This window comes from Microchirus variegatus (assembly GCF_963457635.1).
Source record: "Microchirus variegatus genome assembly, chromosome: 11".
NCBI lineage: Eukaryota > Metazoa > Chordata > Actinopteri > Pleuronectiformes > Soleidae > Microchirus > Microchirus variegatus.
Window position 1 is genome coordinate 24,947,639 of NC_139812.1, and position 23,345 is coordinate 24,970,983.

A 23,345-nucleotide genomic window follows, 5' to 3' on the forward strand; every position below is an offset into this window, starting at 1 on the left:
GTTTGGGAGAACAATGATATTTTCAGGAACTCCACTATAGGTGAGTGCTCAGGCATAAATAAATACTAAAGTAATACATTTTTTATCTCATATATAAAACATATGAGAAGACATTACATATATGTATAATAGATTAACCTTCACTGTGGGCGGAGGTGTATTATTGCACAGATGTACATTATTATCATTCACAGTTACTGTAGAAACAGGCAGAGTGAGGGAAGAAGAACAATAATCAATATCAATACAAAACTAATCCACCTTATTCTTTAACAATTTATCATAATATGCAAAAAGAAACCTGATTTCATCCTAATGCTCTTTGTAATTGTACTGTTTTCACTACTTTATCTCAATATCGCTCAGGTGAATGTGGTTAATGTGTTTTTTGAGGCGTAAACGCTGGAAATTCTCACCCCTTTGATGAAGTATTATAAAAGTAGCTTTAAAAAAAAGAAAAGCAATTGAGAGCTGCAGAGTCTTTCATTATCTGATAAATGAGTATCTAATTATTGCCGCCGTGTGCTTTGTTCTTCATCTACACTTAGCGTGCACTCATTGTTGCCTGATGTTCCTCGTTGTGCCATATGTGACGCTGTCTCGCTTATAGAAGAGGTTTTTAATCTCAGTGGGATTTCTAGTAAGATGAAGTTGAAATTAAATAAACTAAAACAAAAAAAATATGATTTGTAAAAAAGGCAAAAATAATAATCATGATTATTTGGGTCAAAGTGTATTATTTATTATTATTTTATTAATATTATTATTTAAAATGTTGCCTCATTGACAAAACAAATTGAATTTATTGTTTTATTACACGAGAATGAGAAATGCATTATTTTCAGATTGTTTTCTTTGGATGTTTGGGGCCATATTCATAATTGAAACATAATTTTTTTTAATGAATTGCACAGCCCTAATTAATAAAACACATGAATGCCTTTAAAATGTCACATTTATTACGCAATGTATTGAAAAAATAAATAAAATAAATAAGAGGTCACAATGGCCCCAAAACATCTGAAATCCAATTCTAGCATAGCATCTATGGAGGACCAACAATGACAAAACAATAAATAAATAAACAGACAAATATGTGTAAAAATACAGAAATAGCCCTTTTCATGATGTAAACGTATATTTATATATATTTTTTTAATTAAATATTTATATCTGCATTTAAAGGTGTCATATGTAAGAATATGGCCAAAAACGGTTACTACATTCAAATTCAAAATACAGAGGTCTTTTAGGTTTCGTTTTCTGACGTAACTGGCAACCCGTGGTTGCTCGGCAGCTGAGACTCTACTGACTGCAATGACTGGTAGACGGCGGTAGGTGGCGCCACATGCCAAAACATGATCTCAAAACATAAACACGATTTGCAGTCTGCAAAATATATATTTTTTAATGCAAATACTGTACTGTTGTTGTTGGTGAGTTCAGTTTGTTATATGAACATTATTCCTGAGTCTCTGTGACATATTAGGAGGATTTTATGGCCAGTTGTTTTAGATTTATTACATAATGCACCTTTAATTATTCATTCATTCCTTTTTATATTGTTTTCTCATTTCTGGTCCTCCATAAACATGTTAAACAACTGGTTTTTTTGCAGCGTGTGAAGCTGCTCATTTTTAAATCAAAGCAGATTGAAATAATGTAAAAACCCTTATGTGTGCTAAAAGACGACAGCAGTGAGCTCATGGACATCGACGAGGACAGAAAAGCATTATTTGAAAAAAAAAAAAAAAATCATTCTGATGATAAAATAGTTCTTCAATAACCCAATCATGTCTAACTCTGCTCCAACGAGAGCTTCCGCTTCAGTTACCAAATGGCTCGGGATCTCCGTGGTCCTCCAAGACATTAATGTCCACTTCAGAAGATCTGGAGGAGGCTCTTCATTTTACCACTGCCGTCTGTGACACATGTGCCTTCCAATTCAGTCATTTTCAACTAATTAGGTGATGAAGAACTGGACTCCTGCTCGACTTTTCTTTGTCGCCGACATTATTTAGCGCATAAATTAGGTCGGGCTAACGGGGGTTTTGAGTAATTAGCTTGACTTTTAATCATAATGAGTGTTCCCTTCAGTTTTCTGTCAATGTCAGAGCAGGGGGGGGGGGGGGGGGGGGGGTGGGGCGGCCATTTCCACCAGAGGACACACGACTACACTACAAAAAACAAATTTGTCCATGATAATTATAGGATGTTGATGCAGTAAATCTGAGATACTCAGAGAACCCAAACTTTGGAGCTCTTGTCCAGGAAGAAATTAGCATTGTTCTTGATAGTAGTAGTAGTAGAACAACTAGAACAAGGAAGCAAAACTGAAATGCTACACTCTTAGAAATAAAAGTGCTAAGTAGAACCATATAAGGTTCTTCGGCTTGTCCTCATAGGAGAACCCTTTTTGGTTCCAGGTAGAACCTTTTTTTTTTTTAATTTAAGGTTCTACCTGGAACCCTTTTGGAGGGTTCCACCAAGAACCCTTTTAAAACCCTTTATTCAGGAAAGGGGTTTTAAAGGGTTCTCTGGATCAAAATTGCTCTTACTGGAACCATTAGTGTTACCAAGAACCCTTGAAAAACCCTTTCTTCAGGAAAAGGGTTTTTCAGAAGCAAATGGTTCCAGGTAGGACCTCAGCCCTTGTAGAAGAACCCATTTGGAACCCCTATTTCGAAGGGTGTATTATAGTGTTTTAATCAGGTTTGTTGGAACATGGTAAAATCTACAACATGCAGGGCAGTGTGTATCTGAGGACCAGGATTGGGAAACACTGAACTAAACTAACTCCCTCAGACCTGAGCCAAAGCCCGCCCCACCTTGACCTTACATTTTTAGCCCTCCCTTTCAAACGTTGGTTCGAACGTTCCAGAAGCCAAACTTAAGTTTGGTTTTCATGTTCAGGGTCCGCTTCTTCGCGCCAACAATTTCTCGAGAGCTTTCATTGGAGGCGGTTCCCAGATATTGGGGTTTGTTTTGTTGCTGTTCCCGTAGCATATACAGTATCTTTTACCATCCGACAAACGTATGTGTCTTCCAATTTTAGGCTGATTTGAGCAGATTTTGACGTCATGGGTTAAGGTTAGGGTTAGGGTTAGCATCAGGGTCTTCCCGATTTCTAGTATTAAACGTGTTTGATATTTATTTGACTGAACAGTGATTGGGGGCATGCGCAGAACCCTGCGATAACCAATGAGAGAGAGTTGACCGGGAAACGGATGTTGCGTGCTTTTGTTTAGAGCCATAACTTGTACAAGCCAAGTTGATTCTGTTTCCTAGCACAAAACATTACAACAGCTGTTAACTGATGCCGCCAACAGTCCTCCTCCATGTCTGTTTACGTCTATTAGATCCAAAATCTCTGGAATCTACTCCCTGAAATTGTTTGATTAAACGGCAAATGTGTGGTCCTGCGTCTTGACTGGATTGTCTATACACTCTTAGGTTTCCAAAAGGGTTCTTCTACAAGGGCTGAGGTTCTACCTGGAACCATTTGCTTCTGAAAAAACCTTTCTTTGGGAAAGGGTTTTTCAAGGGTTCTTGGTAACACTAATGGTTCCAGTTAGAACCATTTTGATCCAGAGAACCCTATAAAACCCCTTTCCTGAATAAAGGGTTTTAAAAGGGTTCTTGGTGGAACCCTCCACAAGGGCTCCAGGTGGAACCTTTATAAAGTTTCTACCTGGAGCCAAAAAGGGTTCTCCTATGAGGACAAGCCAAACAACCTTATATGGTTCTATTTAGCACTTATATTTCTAAGAGTGTAGTCTGTGCTTTCTCTGGATTGAAACGTTCGTTGTGTCTGAGTTCTCCCATGTTTTTTAAAATCAAAGTCAGATTTGCAAATCCTCGAGTGGTATTTTGTTACGTGACATCAGGTGTTTTCCAGTATTGGAGCCAATTTCTTCAGCAAAGTAATTGAACTAGTCATCATCTGAATTGTTTTGAAAATGTTTTCAAATATAAACACGATAGCACCGAGAGAACGTACAGCATGGCTCCAGACTGTCGTAAAAAACATATTTTTACAACAGTGAACTTCACGTGGCCTCGGTTTTGAAAATGGCTTCGGGGGCAACGCGGGGGGGGGGGGGGGAGGGATTGGGGGGTGCAAATGATCTTCGCTGTTACAACGTTGCCCATCATGACTCACCACTGTCCATCAAGCGACGCCGTTACTCGAACGATCGGAGACGTACCGGAGACTGTGATGAGGTCCGCTCAATTTGAATTTTTTGAATAACAACGAGCGCCTCGTGCTCAGCGTTTCAAAAGTCTGTAAAGTGGAAACAGACAGTGTTTACCACTCTGCATGAATAACACAACCAACTGTGCAATCACAGAGCTAATTTTAGATGAACCACTCTCCTACAGGATAATGGAATACTCCAGGGTGTGCATGAGACACTGGGAAAAAAAAAGAAAAAAGGAAGGAATACAGGTTTGGAGTGAGTTGTGTTAGAATTGTTTTATATTTTAACACTGGAGAAATGTTAAAATACGACTGGAATCGGAACAACTCAAACGTAATTTGCTGGATTTATTTAAAATTAATGTCATTATAACCTGCCAGCATTGTGTAAATTAATGATCTGAGAGAATAAGCTTGAGGCCAAATGTATATATATAAAAAAAAGAAGATGTTTTGACATTGTGAAGATTAAGTGAACTTTTGATTGGCCAATGCCCATAATGTCAGAATAAATCAGCATTTCGGAGACATCCAAACCTTTTCACCTTAAGAAGCGAGGTAACACGACAGTGAAATACAGATTAAGATTAGGATTAAACATTTAGTCTTGAGAGCGCGTCCTCAAGAGCGAAACTTCTCTCGTCTTTTATGAGAGTTTGAAGTGTTGCAATTAGGAAATGACGCCATGCTAGCTTTATTGAAGTATCTCATATCATTAATATATGCATACTTTGATACGTGGCACATTTGTAACCCTATTGTATCTCTCTGATTATTCTCTTTTTTCGATAATTTTCTTTCACTTATTCTTTAAAATTGCGATTTGACCCGAGTTTTAGGGCAATCGGATGGATTTTGCAGCAATTATGGGCTAGATACACATTTTGGGTTCCCACTAGCCTCGCAAAAGGCTTCCGCACCCTCGCCTTCCTCTGATGTGTATGTGGGTTACTATGGCAACCGTAGTAGTAGCCAACAGACTCCAAGATGGAAACCTGCTAAGCCCTGCAATTGCGCCACCCACTGGCAACTGTCTAGGGTCACGGAATGGCCATTGAGGTCACTCACACCCTGTCATGTATAGGGGGTTGTGAGGGCTATTCCCAGAGCTGCTTGTAGCCGTAGTGATGTATTTCCGTCTTTTATATTATATAGTGCGAGGCACGTTAACGCGTTAGCGGCGGTTAACGGCGTCAACACTAACGCACATTAACGCATGACACGTTTCCACGACGATTGACTAGAAAAGGACGCGCGTGACGTCATGTTTACGCGCCAAGCCATCGGATTCCAGGCACCGTTTACCAGTTAGCTCTCTTAGCGCTGTTAGCTCCTTTAGCGCCGTTAGCGCGCCTACTGTCAAACTGTAGTGGTGTGTTTATTAAACGAAAAGAGCAGCGCTACAAATAACCAGCGTACTGCGTACTGTATGTGTACCTCTGTTTTTTAAATAGTGTTACTTAAGCGACTCATTTTAACAATCGGGAGTCACGTAAAACATGACGTCACGCACGTATTTTCCCGGACAGTCGCCATGGAAATGCTAACACAAGTTAGCGTGCGTTTATGTTAACGCACATTAACGCATGACACGTTTCCACGACGACTGACTAGAAAAAGACGCGTGTGATGTCATGTTTACGCGCCGCGCCATCGGATTCCAGGCACCGTTTACCCAGTTAGCTCTCTTAGCGCCGTTAGCTCCTTTGGTGTCGTTAACGCGCCAACTGTCGAAATATAGTTTACCTCTGTTTTTAAAGTTAAGCGTTACTTTAGAGACTAATTATAACAATCAGGAATCACGTCACGCGCGTCTTTTTCCGGTCAGTCGCTACGGAAACGCGCCACGCGTTAACGTGCGTTTACGTTGACGCCGTTAACGTGCCCAGCACTAATTTTATATCATCAGTTATCGATTGGTATTGGTCAATTTCTACACAGTTAGAAAGAGTCTTAAAGAGGCAATAAATGAAGCAATATAATATTTAATACTGAGTGTTTCGGAGATGGAGGGTATTGCCTTGAGCCAAATTGAGCTCAGGATGGAGCGCTGCAATCCTAACTACTTTATTTTCGAATTGGATGTTTTCTTCAATAAAATATGGGTCGTCGTGGCGTCGTGCGCGTGCGGACGGTCGGCGGGATAATGTTCAATTTAATATTTTGGGAGCAGCTGCTGCTCCGCGTCCATAGACTCCACGCAGCGGGGGCGACGATTGGCAGAACTGGCAGCTGGAGGTTGTATTAATTTTAAGCCGTCCAGGATCCTGTGTTGGGATTCTGTGAAAATGTCAGCGCTGTCATAAGAGCACACGAGACTCTCGCTGGCCCCAGTTCACAGTCAGTCTTGTAAAGTCACCGTTTGTCGTTTAGCTCAGAAAATCTTATCACGTTTACGACAAACGCCAAACCCGTGATGGAATGCAATCCGTGTCCCGGCGCCGCGCCGCGTTCCTTTGTGCCTCGGTAATAACGGCCCCAAAAAAGGAGCTCCATAATTAGACTCTCGTCAAACGTTTTTCCTTGTTCTTTAGGCTTTTTCTGACACCGCAAATGACCTGTCCTGCTTTCTCACGCTCTGACGAGCTCATCCAGATGTAATCAGACCTGGCTGATGTTATTAATGACTTGAGGGAAAAGGAGATTACGCTCGTCCACCGCGCAGCCCCCTCGCAGTGCCATGCTCCCCCCCAAAAAAACAAGCAGGAGGAGCAGAGTTTCTGTGGTTTTCAGTGTGGTTTTGATGGATTTATGAGAAATCACGGTGGATGGGGGAGCTACTTTAGTTTGCATTTGAAAATCATAAAATATACTTTTATATACTGAAATAATACCAACACTCTTCAGTATGAAGCCGCCAGTCTGTCAGAGCTGCACTATTTCACAATAAAAGATGCTGGAGTGCTTTTACTTTGAAACAGGAACAGGACGTGTTGTGTTTATGACACACACACACACACACACGTTGTTTTCAGTGTATATTTTTTTGCTGTGAGAAAAATCAAATGGACGCCATCATCTCTTACAAAGCACATTCATTCCTTGAATTTGAAGGGAATTGATCCTGGAATGTCCTTGAATTTGATGTCAACTAAGGTGTGGGAACCAGACAGTTTGAGGGCCTGAGAGCCGCCCTGTTAGCTTCACTTGTCATATTGACTGAATACTAGGTCTGCAGCTAATGTTTATTCTCATAATCCATTATTTCCTCGATTAATCGAATACTTGTTTGGCCCATATAATGTCAGAAAAAGCTGAAAATTATTGATTGTTGTTACCCAAACCTGGAAATGAGGATGTTCTCAAATGCCTTTAGTCCACAAACCAAAATAATAATAAGTTTTATTTGTTATAAAAAAACAGAAAATATTCACATTCACAAGAAGCTGAAAAATCGGAGAACTTTCAAACCGACTGATGGATTATCAAAATGGTTGACGATCAATTTAGTAGTTGATTAAAGGGATACTTCACCGATTTGAATGTGGCTTTGTATTGCTAGAATAGCAGTAGTATTTTTTAGAATATGTGCTTCCCTCCATCAGTTTTTCCCTGACTTGTAAAATAATCTGTTCCCTTATCCAAATGTGCCCTACTGTGAGTCAAATGACGCGTTTTGCATCACAGTAGGGCAAATTTTGAAAATGGAAAACAGATTTTTTTTATAACTCAGTGAAAAACTGAGGGAGGGAAGCACATTTTCTAAAAAAATACTACTGCTATTCTAGCAATACAAAGACACATTCAAATCGGTGAAGTATCCCTTTAATAATCCTCGCAGCGTCAGCTGGAAATAGGTTCAAAAACTGTTATTAATGTGAAAATAAATCACACACACACACACACATAATTGACAGCTCAGTCAAATCCAGACAATTATTCCTGAGTGGGAATGTGTACAGTGGATGTGTTCAGTAATTAGTTCAGAGACACGTCTCCTCCCACTTGTAATCGTGTACAATTGCTAAAGTGTCGACTCTTACTCAGACGCAAACCCTCATCATGACCGAGGCGGCGGCGGAAACACGCTCAGATTAATACTTCCAAGGATTCCAGACCCACTTTCTATGATTTGATCGGTAAACTCTGAAGCCTTTGTCGCGACATAATATACGGCGCCTCGTCAAAAATGCATTCCATCATTTGTCACAAGTGTATTATTATGGGAGTTTTCTTTTTCTTCTCCGGAACTAATGCACCTACTGGCACCGCGGGAGGCTGATCATAAATGCTGATTTCCCCTGCATCTATTATACAGAAGCTTGTGCAGAGACCCAGGGAGCTTATTTTGTTTTAGAACTTGTTTTCTGTCGGATTCTTGAAAGTGGTATATTATACCCAGGATGAAGCATCACAGCAGTTCAATCACCCTGCCAAAACAGCCTTGTTCAGAGCGCTCTCTTTTCAGTGCCTGTCTCTTTAAATGCAAATGAGACACAGGAAACTATGTCAGCATCACTGAGGCTAACGGCAGCTAACAGCAGTTATATTTATAAATTTCATGTCATTCCGGGATACTTTTTGTTTTTGAGAAGAAAGTCAGCTCACTGTCAAAGTGCATCAGGGCAAATGAATCATTTCCTGGATTTCAAAAATTCATTAAAATTATTCCTTAAGAGGGTTGCAAATATTTTCAACTGATCCTTGTTCAGGACGATGCCGACTATTATGATGGTAAATTTCAAGTCATTCCAAAATACTTTTTGTTTTTGAGAAGAAACTCCGCTCTTTGTTCAAGTGCATCAGGGAAAATGGATAATTTCCTGGATTTCAAAAATTCATTAAAATTGTTCCTTAAGAGCTTTGCAAATATTTTCAACTGATCCTTGTTCAAGGCGATGCCGACTATTATGATGGTAAATTTCAAGTCATTCCGAGATACTTTTTGTTTTTCTGAAGAAATTCAGCTCACTGTCAAAGTGCATCAGGGCAAATAGATAATTTCCTGATCTTCAAAAATTCATTAAAATTATTCCTTAAGAGGTTTGCAAATATTTTCAACACATCCTTGTTCAGGGCGATGCCGACTATTATGATGGTAAATTTCAAGTCATTCCGAGATACTTTTTGTTTTTGAGAAGAAAGTCAGCTCACTGTCAAAGTGCATCAGGGTAAACGGATCATTTCCTGATTTTCAAAAATTCATTAAAATTATTCCTTAAGAGGTTTGCAAATATTTTCAACTGATCCTTGTTCAGGGCGATGCCGACTATTATGATGGTAAATTTCAAGTCATTCCGAGATACTTTTTGTTTTTGAGACTAAAGTCAGCTCACTGTCAAGAGAACTTTGTGCTGCGCTGTGCAACCAAGAATAGAACACTTCGCATACCCAGCACTCTCGCGGTTTTTAGGGACAAAGCGGCAATGGCTCATTGTGACGTAACAATGAGTGCAGAAGTCAACATCGCGTGTTTTATCTCCTGCGGACCAAAAAAACATGACTGAGTCATCTTTTTTCACACTTTGCCGACTCATAGGGCCTCCAGAGTCCCAAATATAAGTATTAAAATGATTAAAAAAGTTGTTTTTGCGTAATATGTCTCCTTTAAGAACACTCTCAAAAATGTCCTTTTTGTAGTGCCACGTTTTTCGCGCCGTCCCGTGGTGCTGTAGGAAAGGAAATGTGGATTACCCGCCGTGTAAATCGGCAGACGCTTTGTGCTTTCGGCTGAATCGTCGTGGACCAGACAGACAGACGGACGGACATTAAAAGTTACGACGCCCACAACAAAAGGAGATTTACGGAAACGCGTAATAACGTCGCCGTGTTCTTTTTATTCGTCACGTGAGAGTCGAGCGACGAAACGGGAGACGCTTTGCTGATGTCATCCTGCGTTCATGTTCGTTTTGATTTGATTACGAGAACAAACACACACACGTGGAGCATTTGCATAATTCCCCCTCGAGCTGAAATTCACTTACAGTGAATTATGACTGATCCAAAACGAGCGAGTGACTCCCTTCACGTCCTGCATCTTACTGGCAACAAACAAACACACACGCACATGCATGGATATAGTGCTTCTCTTTTTGCTTGTATTTACAATCAACACTGTCGATCTGCTGCAGTTAATAATGAGGAGAAATGTACGGGTGACAATCACCGGCAGCGGAGAGGAGGATGAAGAGGAGGAGGAGGAGCGCCGCCGCCGCCGCTGCTGCTGCTGCTGCTGCCAACAAAAAAAAGAAATACATGATAATGATATCGTGCTCAGCTGTGGGCAGCACGGCTATGAATAGCCATCCATTATTCCGAGAAGAGAATTCAATTTGGACAAGCGCACAAGGGGCGCGGAGGAAAATGGATGCTTTCGTGTGATTTTAATTTTAGAAAAGCAAAAAAGTAAACATTGAAATCGCAGCTCGCCAGGTGACACACTTCAGAGACGGGCAAAGGTGAAGTTTAAAGGAGCACATCGTGACACGGTGAGGAGCCGTTGAGACATGCATTATTATCTGTGTGAGCTCGCAAATTCGTTTTTATATAGCAATGTTAAAGGCCACAAAGAAATATATGGCTTGGAGACAGTGGCACTGTTTAAAAGACAGGAGGCGCTAGAGCTGGAGGTGAGAGATTAGAAATGAACATATCACGTGACAGCATCACGTCAAACAGTTTGGAAATAAAGTAAAAGAGTCAAGGTTGAGATGCTTTGGTCGCGTGCAGACGAGTGATTATATTGGACAAAGGGATGGTTGAAGATGGAGCTGCAGGGCAGAAGGAAAAGCAGAAGTTCAATTTGGTTAAAGGTCACTTACAGGGTTCGAAAAGAAATAATGAATGAAGAAAAAGATTGAGGGGGGGGGGGGCAGTGATTGTATTGGGCAAAAGGACGTCGATGTTGAAGATGGAGCTGCAGGGCAGGAGGAACAGCAGAAGACCACAGAGAAGGTTCATGGGTGCTGTGAAGGACGACACGAGGCCGGTTGGTGTAGCAGGAGAGAAGACCAGGGAGAGGACGAGATGGAGGCAGATGGTCCATTGTGGCGCCCCCTAAAGGGAGAAGCCGAAGAGAATGATATTTTACATTATAATTTAAATTTAATTAAATTTGAACAGTGGAAATCTGACAAGAAACAAATAAAATCCCAAGTGCGTCGACAGGATATTTAAATATCTTAAATATTTAAACGGTTATAAGAGTAAAGTGACATCAGGGAATAGTTGAGATGAAGACACAGCAGTTATTTTTCCTGCATTTTCATATTTATATTTATAGAAATGCTGAATGTTTGAGTGTCAGTTAGGGTCATATAAAGTTTCCACAAGAGCAGCAGCATTGTCAAGTACAGGATTGGCTGCTTTAGTGGAATAAAAGTGTTAAAAAAAGGGTCTTCTATAGGCTTCCTCCCCCTTTAGGGGGCGCCACAACTGATCATCTGGCATCCATGAACCTTCTCTGTGGTCTTCTGCTTTTCCTCCTGCCCTGCAGCTCCATCTTCGACACCTTTTGTCCAACGCATGCCCTCAAACGCCACCATTAAAATCATAAAACACATACATACACCGCGAGAAGGTTAAAGAACAATAGGTCCACGTGTTCCTAGGAATAGGAATTGCACATATTATGCAAATTCCCCCCCCCCCCCACCGTCAAGTAGAATCAGTGCACATGTTAAATATTACATTTCCAGTGATAAAGCGCTGAAGATCACCCTGCAGGAGCATTAAAAAACATCCTCGCAGACCCTCCATCGCGGCACGTACAGTAGTAACACCTCAGGCGTTGATGTGCCGCCGGAGAGCCGCAGAGCTCCCGGGGCCGCCGACGCATCGGCATCATAAGACATTAATCTGCGGCCTCGCCGCGCGATAACTAGCTCCCCGGGTCTCGCCGCAATTTAGTCAAGCCTCCGAAAAAAATAATGCGTTTACCGACGCCGGTGTGCTGCAGGCTTTCCTACATATCTGATTTCCCAGTGCCCCACACACACACACTCCCACTTTCTGCCAAAAACACTCCATTGCACAGCGCACAGCAGGGCGATGATGTCTAACCTCCCACTCCTGTTGCTTCAGGGTCAAATTAAAGACTTGTTCTAATCGTTTCTCTGCAGACCCATCTCCATGTACTGTATCAGCGCGGTCGGTTGGTGGAGCGTGATGTTGCGGAACACGCTTATCTTATGTTTATCTACATGTGGAGCGGCGCGAGCGTTTCCTGCGTACCTGCACGTGCAACTGGTATGACAAGCACATGCCTGTATATGTAATATCTATATACATCTTACGTGTGTGTGTGTGTGTGTGTGTTTTGGGTTCCTGCTCCAAGAAAGTGTTTCCAAGTAAAAAAAAAAAAAAACAGAGTCAGGGCTGCGTAATGAGGGCATTTCCCCCGAGTTTCAAACCTATTTTAAACAGCTGCCAGAAAGAAAGATTTGTGGAGTCCGTGGGAGTGAGTTCACATACTTGTGTGTGTGTGTATGTGCATACTCTATATACACTATATTATATAGGAGTCATGGGTACATATAATATCATGAAAAATGTAGAAATCTGTCAACAAAAATGGGAAAAAGCTTGTCTGTAATTTGCCTAAATTGAGTTCTTCTTTATATGTGCATATTTTATTATTATTAATAATAATAATGGCGGTCGGGTACTGATTGGTGTCGTCCCTGGAAGAGCGTGACGTCCGACACAAGAATCAAAAAGAACAAATTTGAAACTCGAGACTAACGTTAAAAAGACTTAAAAATCACTGAAAACATACGTTCATAAGGTGCCATATGTAAGAATGTGGCCAAAAACATTCAAATTCAAATTATTTTAGGTTTCGTTTTCTGACGTAACTGGCAACCCGTGGTTGCTCAGCAGCTGAGACTCTACTGATTGCAGTGAATGGTAGATGGCGGTAGGTGGCGCCACATGCCAAAACATGATTTCAAAACATAAACATGATTTGCAGTCTGCAAAATATTTTTTTTAATGCAAATATTTTGTCTGTACTGTTGTTGTTGGTGAGTTCAGTTTGTTATATGAACATTATTCCTGAGTCTCTGTGACATATTAGGAGGATTTTATGGCCAGTTGCTTTAGATTTATTACATAATGCACCTTTAATCTCCACCATTTAGCAAACAAAATGTCTGAAATCTCCAGAAGAGTCTGGTGTAGTTAGCCGGCGATCCTGAGTTTGAAGTTGAGTCGAGTAGTTACTAGAACTGTATCATGGAGAAGTGCCATAATAGTGTTGTGTGTCTTCTCTAAGTGTTTTGTTGTCAAGTTGCTTAATTTCCCGGTAAGTTTAGTGCTGAGCCGCTAACGATGGCTGGAGTAAACAACGCAACTGAATGGCGTCAGAAGTGGAACATGCTAGCCATCTGCAGTAGAGTTTTCCTGATTCCCAAAGAGTATACAGTATATATGTATGTACTGTATATTAGTGCTGGGCGCGTTAACGGCCTTTCCATGACGACTGACCGGGAAAAAGACGCCTGTGACGTCATGTTTTTACGTGACTCCCGATTGTTAAAATTAGTCTCTAAAGTAACTCTAAACTTTAAAAACAGAGGCACACATACGCAGTTACACAGGTACGCTGGTTATCTGTTAGCGCTGCTCTTTTCCTTTAATGAACAGACCGTTCGAGTTCCACTGTAGGCACGCTAACCGGCGCTAAAGGAGCTAATGCAGCTAATTCAACGGAGCTAACTGCTAAACGGTGCCTGGACTCCTTTGTCACGGCACGTAAACATGACGTCACGCGCGGCTTTTTCCGGTCAGTCGTCATGGAAACGCCGTCATGCGTTAACCTTGTGCCCACCTATATACAGTATATGTATATATATATATATATATATATATCGTAAAAGTGCACACATTGTTGACCATATCTTTTCTAACACAGTTTCACATCTCGCTCTAAAAACTAAAATATTTTCCCCAGAAGAAATGACAAAAGTGTATATTAAAAAAACAAAAACAAAAGTGTATATGCTGAAAATATGGCCATGACTTTATGTGGTGTAACAGCATCAGACGTACACTATTAGGGAAGAGCCATTAAGCTCAAGCACAACAGGCGTCCTAAAGTGATAGCCTCATTCCCCCCTTCACTTTGCAGCGTTTGCTATTATTATGAGTCCTGTTTTATGACTGCACAGCAGAGAGCGGCGAGCATAAATCCCACCTTTATTTCTATTTTAAACACCACATTCTTATCAACCAAAGTCATTCTGCAAATATTTAATAAAGAAGTGTCAGAGCGCGAGGGAGCATGAGTAGCATTAGCGTCACTCACTGTCGGCGCGATGGTTTTTATTCTAATATGCTTTTGTTTCCCTGTGACCGCACATTGTTTTTCGGGGGTCAGACGTTGTTCTTACCGTCTCCTCATACGTGAAACACTCGAGTTGAATCTTGCACGTTAATAATAACAACACTGACATTTTGTGAGAAAAGCCACGGATATTTTCCTAAATCTATTCACTGATACCCTGAAGTGGAGCAAGCCATTGTGCGAAGTCGCTCGGGGACACGGAATAAGCTGCTTCTCATATGTTTGGTGATCGTGTTTCTTGCAGTTTTGATTGTGTGAAATTAGTTTGAATCGCCTTGAACACAATGACTCTCAGAAGTGGGCTCGAGGTCTGTGGCTCGTGGACTCTTCAAGGCCGCCTTTGGCTAAACAGACGTCTGTCGAGGCGAAAGTGTTTTGTAATCGCGAGCGACAGAGGGCCTCGCAGACGCTGGAAAATGAGAGGAAATGGCAAGAAAGAACGCTTTTTTTCTGCAAGTTACGAAACATTATCTCTCTTTTGTTCAGGAGTTGCTGCAACAAATGGAAACAACAGTCGGTCAGAGTTGGGAGCTCTCAGGGCTCTGGGAGCAAAATGCAGGAAAAACCACATACAAGAGCGAGCCAAAGCAAGACAAGGAATAACATTTCACTATTTTGAGTCTGTTAAGCTGTGTTTCCATTATACCAGTGCAGTGCCCGTAGGAAGTATGTATTCCTATAGTGGGAGCTGTAGAAGATTTTTCAGTTATGGCAATGCATAACAGCCAGTTACACAGCCACAGATAGCTAAGCTAATGCTAATCAAAAACCAAAACATTTGCGTTGTGCCTAATGAGGTTTTCACAGTGTTTGTACTATGCTAACCCTATGCTCATGCTAATCGTAGCCTCACCAGCTCATCTTTGCAAACAGGTTCGCCAAGTTAGCCGCAAAGTAGTAGCATGCTAATGCAAAAGAAATATGTGCTTGTGTATTGGTGACTGGACACTTTGGCGACTTTGTCGTTTCAGTATAACACCATGTTCTGAGGTGAACCGTGTGAAAACGTCTCACCCACCGTGAGGACAGCCTCTTCACTCCCACCTCCCCGCTCCAGACAGCGCAGCTGCTGCTGATGAGCCGCTGCCTGCCTGGTGTAAGCGTGATAAATCGGTGAAAATTAAAATTCCTCCAAAAATATTGAAAATCAAGGATGCACACCATCGGGCCATTCTCAACATAAATCAAAAGTCTTAGGGCGATCTGACTAACGGTCAGCGAGATATGCCTGTCACAGACAGACACACAGAGGCAACTTGCTTTATAGACAGATTATGGTACGGTTTGGAACGTGAAAAACCCAGGGTCAGGCTTGTGTTTCGACTGGGAACAGGACAGTTTCTTGTGGACTGAGCCCCGATGGTCGCGTAAGCAAGATACCTAAGTGTGATGTCGTACCAGACAACAATCGAGGTCAAAACTGTCAAAACTCGACGGTGACGTTTTTGCTGTCGCCCCAATTTGCCTGACATTACCGTACCATTTTACTCTCGTACCTCAAGGAAGGCTGCCAAAGAATTGAATCGTACGGTATGGAGCTAGTTATTTTGGTGCTATTCCTAACGGAAACACGAAGCTTTGGACGGTGGCAGTGTGAGGCAGCGCTGGGGTAGCAAGAAATGGGGGAGGAGCCATAATTAAAGATCTGCTGTAACTAATAGACTGGGGTCAGTTGTCCAGTTGTCCTTATTTCATGTCATCAACATAGACTGCATATAAAAATTTACATTTTTTAGCCTTCAGGTTGTTGCAAAGCCTCCAGATTTGAGATTTCACGACATCTTCTGGTACCGGACTTTCACAAATATCCCCTGTAACCTTTCCAGCTGTCAGTCACACACCCATATGCACTTAATTCATGATTAATTCTGAATTTTGCTCTTTATAAGTAACAATAATTTCCAACGGTGACATCATGTTGTATTGAAGAAGACATGAAACTAGCGATTGAGACTTTTCTTCTCAGAAAAATGTTATCAGTGACATTGTTAAGTGAGAAAGTAAGCATTTTCCAAAGACCAGTGGCGTCGCCCCCTGGTGGCTAACGGCTACTTCCTGGGTTTTCCCTTTCAAACTAGAAGACTTTGTCCAATTTCTACATAAAATCCATGGCTTTCAGCCTCCAGTAAGATCTCCAAAGACAAATTATTTGGTCTCTGGAACATTGAGATGTTGGATTTTAAGTCTGGAGTTGTTGCTGGTTCCTCGGGGTCAGAGCAGATTATAATCACTGCAGAGACTGGCTACCAATCGCTCTGTGAAATTGTTCAGAAAAACACCAGCGTGATTGTTTCTGAATTTTTTTTTACTGTCGTCAAACTCTGAGCACAATTACCTTTTATCTCAAAGAGCAATCAGGGACTCAAGGGCTTTTCGTACAAAAAGTCGAATCAGACTTATTGACCTTCAGCCAATTAAAATGCTTCGGCGTGACTTGAAACAAGTCATCCGTGTAAGGTATTCAATTAAATCTGCTGGCAGCCATGCTGTTTTTGGCTCACGTTTTGGTTCCTTTTGGCATTTCCCTCGCGTCTCCCACACGTCTCCTGCTGAATGTGTCTGCTGAGGTGGGAGTTAGCGCCGTCTTTTTGTGGAACGCTTGTGTTGTGGGACAGATTTCTCTCAACTTTCCAGCGGGGTTGAAAATCTTCTGTTATCAGCAGTGTTTCCCAACCTAGAGTCTATATTTATATGTGTATACCCAACTCAACCAACCATGGGCACTTTAATAAGAAATACACACGTAGAATTTAAATGTAGTAATTAATTATATTAATTGCTGTAAATACAACAACAGGGTTGGTGCAGTATCACCTTTTTGTGTCCTAAACCGGTAACACAACCTGAAATATCTGCAGACACCAATATCAGTCCAATACGATCATGTTATACCACATTTGTGCTACCAAATTCAAACCTTTTTAACTCTCCAACTCTGTGACAATGACTCTACTCCCTTAAAAAAGTCCAAAACATCATTCAGCTAAAACACTAAAACATGTATAGAATGTTCGGTTTGTGTCAGATTTAAAAAAATTTCTCTTTCCAATATCCAATCCAGTGATTTTGACTATTATCGGACCAATACCGATACTGAGTAATATATCGGCTCATTCCTAAATAATAGTACAAACAACAATAGCAGCGTTGAACATTAAATTGTTCTATTATTTACTTTTAATTTCACTGTTAATCACACATTCAAACAGCGTTGTTATCATCAAGAGCTCTAAGACAGTATTTCCTGAGCTTTATATTTGAGAAATTCAGAAATTCTCACGTCTCTTTACTGTTTTCTTGTCACACAACTAAAGTAAATGCTGAATTATCTATTATTCTAGAATTAAAAAATGAGAAAACAAGCCCTTGTGGAAGTTTGGGGTCCTCCAGTAGGGTTGGGCCTCTCTGTTGGGGACTGTTGAGTTTGAGGGTTTTTGATGACGGTCATCAATCGTCAATCACCCTCACAAACTGACTGCTGTAGACTAATATAATCAGTCATTATCAGCCTCCTCCTCCCCCATAGGGGGCCCTATAGGCAATTTTCTACACTGTCTTCTCTGACACGACACTCCTGAGACGGAGAAACTCGTGTCATCGACCAAACACTGAGACAAAGATCAGTGACAGCTGTCACGATATATACAGTCGATCCATTTCACATAAACCCTAAAGCACGGCAGCGTTTTACAAGATATGTATTAAAGATTTCAGTATAAGAAGAAAACAATATCCTGTAAATGCACATTTACCGCCACTTTATTAGGTACAGAGCTCATCTATACGACATTTATTACCTTCAGAGATGGCCTCCCTCATACCTTAGTTGAGGATATTTTAGGTTTTGTTGCACCTTAGTTCAAGTCCTTGGAGAACTGCTGATCCTCTGTAAAACTCTAGAGATGGTTGTGCTTGAAAATCCAAGTGGGATCAGCAGATTCTGAAAATACTTAGACCAGCCTGTCTGTCTGTCTGTCTGTCTGTCTGTCTGTCTGTCTGTCTGTCTGTCTGTCTGTCTGTCTGTCTGTCTCTGTCTGGCGCCAAGAACAATGCAGTGTTCAAATACTTAGTTTGAACTTGTCTCAGCCAAGTCTACACGGTCTAAATGCACTGAGTCGCTGCCATGTGTTTCATGGCAAACTAATGTGTCTTAATGACAGTGTACCTAATAAAGTGGCCACTGATTGCGCGGCAAATTTACAGACAACAAAGTAAAGAATCCTGGAAAATAATATTGCACTGCAAAACTACAGTAAGATACTGTAAAAAAAATATATATATATCAAACTGTAAATTTACTAGTGTTATACAAATTTGTGGACACAAAATAGGTAAAGCAAGAAATACTAATACTGTAAAAATGCTTTATCAAACTGTAAATTTACTAGTGTAATACCAATTTGTGGACATATACTAATTTGTGGACACAAAATAGGTAAAGCAAGAAATACATATACTGTAAAAAAAAATATAAAACTGTAAATTTACTAGTGTAATACTAATTTGTGGACACAAAATAGGTAAAGCAAGAAATACTTATACTGTAAAGAAGATATCAAACTGTAAATTTACTAGTGTTATGCTAATTTGTGGACATAGAATACTAATTCGTGGACACAAAATAGGTAAAGCAAGAAATACTAATGCTGTAAAAAAAATTATCAAACTGTAAATTGACTAGTGTAATACTAATTTGTGGACACAAAATAGGTAAAGCAAGAAATACTAATACTGTAAAGAAGATATCAAACTGTAAATTTACTAGTGTTATGCTAATTTGTGGACATAGAATACTAATTCGTGGACACAAAATAGGTAAAGCAAGAAATACTAATACTGTAAAGAAGATATCAAACTGTAAATTTACTAGTGTAATACTAATTTGTGGACATAGAATACTAATTTGTGGACACAAAATAGGTAAAGCAAGAAATACTAATACTGTAAATAAAAAATATACTGTAAACTGTAAATTTACTAGTGGACTTCCTCTCTCCTGACCTGATCAACCACTAGAGAGAACATATGGATAACATTTAGTAGTATTCATGTAAATTCACCCACACATGCTACTAAACTATGACCCCGCTCACGTCCCGGTGTCAATATCAGATGCTTTTATGTGCGTATGATATCTGTATGATTCATTATATATTCATACTGTGCGTGTACAAAGCTTTTATATACTGTATCTTTTATTATTCTGTTTGCCAGTTGGAAGGAAATGAGGAAGGGGGGGGGGGGGGGGGGGGGGGCAGGCAAAAAAGAAAAAGAAAAGAGATCTTTGATGGCGTCGCTCATGTGTATTCATTCTCTTGTTGTTTCCAGCTCTTACAAATGTGAAGCTGTGGGCCATCGACCGACAATGTTTCCAGACCATCATGATGAGGACGGGGCTCATCAAGCACACAGAGTATATGGAGTTCCTGAAAAGGTGAGGAACCTCTCGGCCCCGAGCCTTTATTGTCCCTGAAAGACAGATGGGGGGTTGGATCTGAAAGCGCGATGGCTTCATTAAGCAAATTAATTCAGCGGAATACGTCATGAGATGTTCACGTGTTGCCGCTGAATCCTGGCGCGTCACTGACGATCTTTACCTTTAATGCCGTCCATGAACATCCCTCTCACTGTTACAGAGCCCTCCTCTTTAGCTGCGTTATCCCGTTATCGCTTAAAAGGACTTTGTCAGACTCGTGTTATTTTTGCCTACGCGAGAACAAGATAAAAGGACGACTCATCGGAAAAAAACAGAGGGGGACCAGCGGTCGGTTACGAAGATGCATGACATGCAATTATGCTAGAAATCTCTGTCATCCCTCCTCTCTCTCTGTGCGTCTCAGCCACTTTGGTCTTCATCAAGCCAATTATGAAAACAATTATAGCACCATCTTTTCTGTATTAAATGTGATACACTATTATCACATTACTTCATTTCATGGAGGATATAATAGAAATTGCTCCTAGGTCTGCTCACCTGCTCTCAGACGTGATACTCCGCTGAACCTGTGTGTGCTTAGAGTTACAAAAACACTGCTTCATGGTGATTTGACCCAAAAAAATACAGCTTTTTACAAGTCGGTGCATTTGCACCTTCAACCGCCCATGTGACGCTTTCAACAATGATGATTTTAAGGGTTTTATTATTCAAAATTAGGGATGCACGATATTAGCGTAGAGTGCTCGGTTAGATAAGGACGCGAGTCTTTCCGTTTGCCCGCCTGCAGAGGTCCTAAAATCTCTTCTGTGGTGAAATTAACATAATACTTTTCATACTCATGCCACAGCAGATTTAAATATAAACGTTCTAGCATAGAAGTCAAGGAAGTAGCAGCATATTCAGCCCACTCTTTTAGTCATTACTCATATCGGTGGATCCCTACGGAGCCCTAGACATGACACTGGGGGGGAGAAGCAGTGATTGTGGCCAAGAAATACTCATTTGTTGCCATAAAATAGGTAAACCGTACGCCAGGAAGTACTGATTGTTCCCACAAAATAGGTCAAACGTATGCATGAAATACTAATTTGTGGACATGGAATACTAATTTGTGGACACAAAATAGGTAAAACGTGAGCATGAAATACTTATTTGTGGACATGGAATACTAATTTGTGGACACAAAATACTAATTTGTGGACACAAAATAGGAAAAACGTACGCATGAAATACTAATTCGTGGACATGAAAACTCATTCGTGGACATGAAATACGAATTTGTGGACACAAAATAGGTAAAACATACGCATGAAATACTAACTCGTGGACAAGAAAAAGGTAAAACGTACGCAGGAAATACTAATTCGTGGACATGAAATACTAATTTGTGGACAAGAAATAAGTAAAACCTATGCATGAAATACTAATTTGTGGACATGAAATACTAATTCGTGGAGAAGAAATAAGTAAAAAGTATGCATGAAATACTAATTTGTTCCCTCCAAATAGGTAAAACATATGCATGAAATACTGATTATTGATTTGAATGAGTTTCAATGAGGACGTTTTTTGTGCTTAGGTGTGTTAGTGTGAGTATTTTAGGTAACCTTGTTTACAATAGACTAAAAATTAAAAAAAAATACACAACCTGGCATACGTTATCAATGATGTGCATGGAAAAAAGGATGAAATATTCTAGAAATTAAAAGCCAAAAAACACAAGAATGTTTGAGATCATTTAAGTCAACCATATAAAGTGTTCTTGTTATATTTCGTTAAGATTTGAATAAAAAACTGAACACACAGCAGTTTATCCTACGTATACGACGGTCGAGTTACGTTAAAAAAAAGCACAATTGTTTTTCTGTCAAAGTGTTTTTTTTTCCCGCCCGTCGCCCGTAAACTGGAGTCGTTTGACATTCACTGGCCCGTCACAATAAGCTCACTCTCACCCTCGCTGTATCTCCAGCAGCCTCTCGGCAGACCGCGAGACCTAAAGTCCTGAAATAGATTTGAGAACAGATGAAAACGCTGTTCCCTGACAGACCAACAGACCTGTCCAACTGAGAGGGAGAGAAAAAAAAAAGAGAGAGACAGAAACCACTTGCCTTCCTTTCCCAGAGCGTGTGAGCGTGGACTCTCAGCAGCTCTTACATAACATTCCTGTGAATAAGTAAATATTTAATAGACAGACTGTACATATTGCTTGGATTAGGCTCAGTGTGTGTGTGTGTGTGTGTGTGGTTTATAAATGTGTCCCTGAGGCAGAAATCAGAGATGTACAGCATTAGTTAAACCACACTGTGTAGATCATTATGTTAATGCTCTTCCTCCCAGAAGTGGATCTAATGTAACGACTGCAATGACGACTTAATGTGTTGAAAACGTATTCTTCTGTCTTATATACCGTATTCGCTCTGCTTTTGTTTTGTTTATTTTAACCATAAAAGGGCCAGAAAATGTCCTCTGAGCAAGTGCTTTTGCCTTTAAACTTCCAACATATGCCAGTTATTTACAATTTGCTGCATGTTAAAATAGTTTTATTGAGGAAAAAACCCTGCAGTTGTACACAAACACCAGATTTTGGGTGTTAAATTTGAATTTTGAAGACATTATCATCATTTTCTGTCTCAAAATCACACATCCATTAAGTTTTATTGTGTAATTTTAAAACTTGTTCAGTTTAGGTTCCAAATACACTTTGAAATAGTGTTATATTGAACTCTTTTGGTGTTGATTCAATGCTAAAACTGTTCATTTTGAAAGTATTTCAGAGTGTGTCATGTTAATACTAAAGGAGTTAAGTTTAAAACTTTAAAACCTAAGCCTCAAAATGTCTTTTTTGTGCTTATTTTAACCATTAAAGGGCCAAAAAATGTCATCTGATTAAGTGCTTTTGTCGTTCAACTTCCAATATATGGCAGTTATTTACAATTTACTGCATGTTAAAATTGTTTTATTGAGGAAAAAACCCTGCAGTTGTACACAAACTCCAGATTGTGTGTGTTAAATTTGAATTTTGAACAGTATACACTGACATTATCATAATTTACTGTCTATTTCGGTCATAAAACCCCTGAACGATGGGAAACACTTGACATTAAAATAGTAATTTTAACACCTGTTCAGTTGAGGTTACAATTACGCTTTGAAATAGTGTTATATTGAACTCTTTTGGTGTTGATTCAATGCTAAAACTGTTCATTTTAAAAGTATTTCAGTGTGTGCCACGTTAATACTAAATGACTTAAGTTTAACATTTTAACAGCTAAGCCTCAAAATGTCCTTTTTGCTTATTTTAACCATAAATGGGCCAGAAAATGTCCTGCGAGAAAGTGCTTTTTGCCCATTTTCCCATAATAACTTTGAATATCTGGCAGTTATATACAATTTACTGCATGTCAAAATAGCGTATTTACAAT

The 23,345-nt window shown here is 40.2% G+C and overlaps 1 protein-coding gene across 3 annotated transcripts in view; it reads left to right on the forward strand.

Moving 5' to 3' along the window:
• The window catches only part of LOC310934377 (cGMP-dependent protein kinase 1), a gene marked incomplete at both ends in the record, with an annotated part of 169,169 nt that overhangs the window by 88,015 nt on the left and 57,809 nt on the right, over nt 1-23,345 (forward strand). For all 3 annotated transcript variants that reach the window (XM_083898089.1, XM_083898087.1, XM_083898088.1), the window contains one exon: nt 19,815-19,920. In XM_083898089.1, the coding sequence (XP_083754215.1) occupies nt 19,815-19,920 (106 nt within the window). The remainder of the gene's footprint in view (nt 1-19,814; nt 19,921-23,345) is intronic.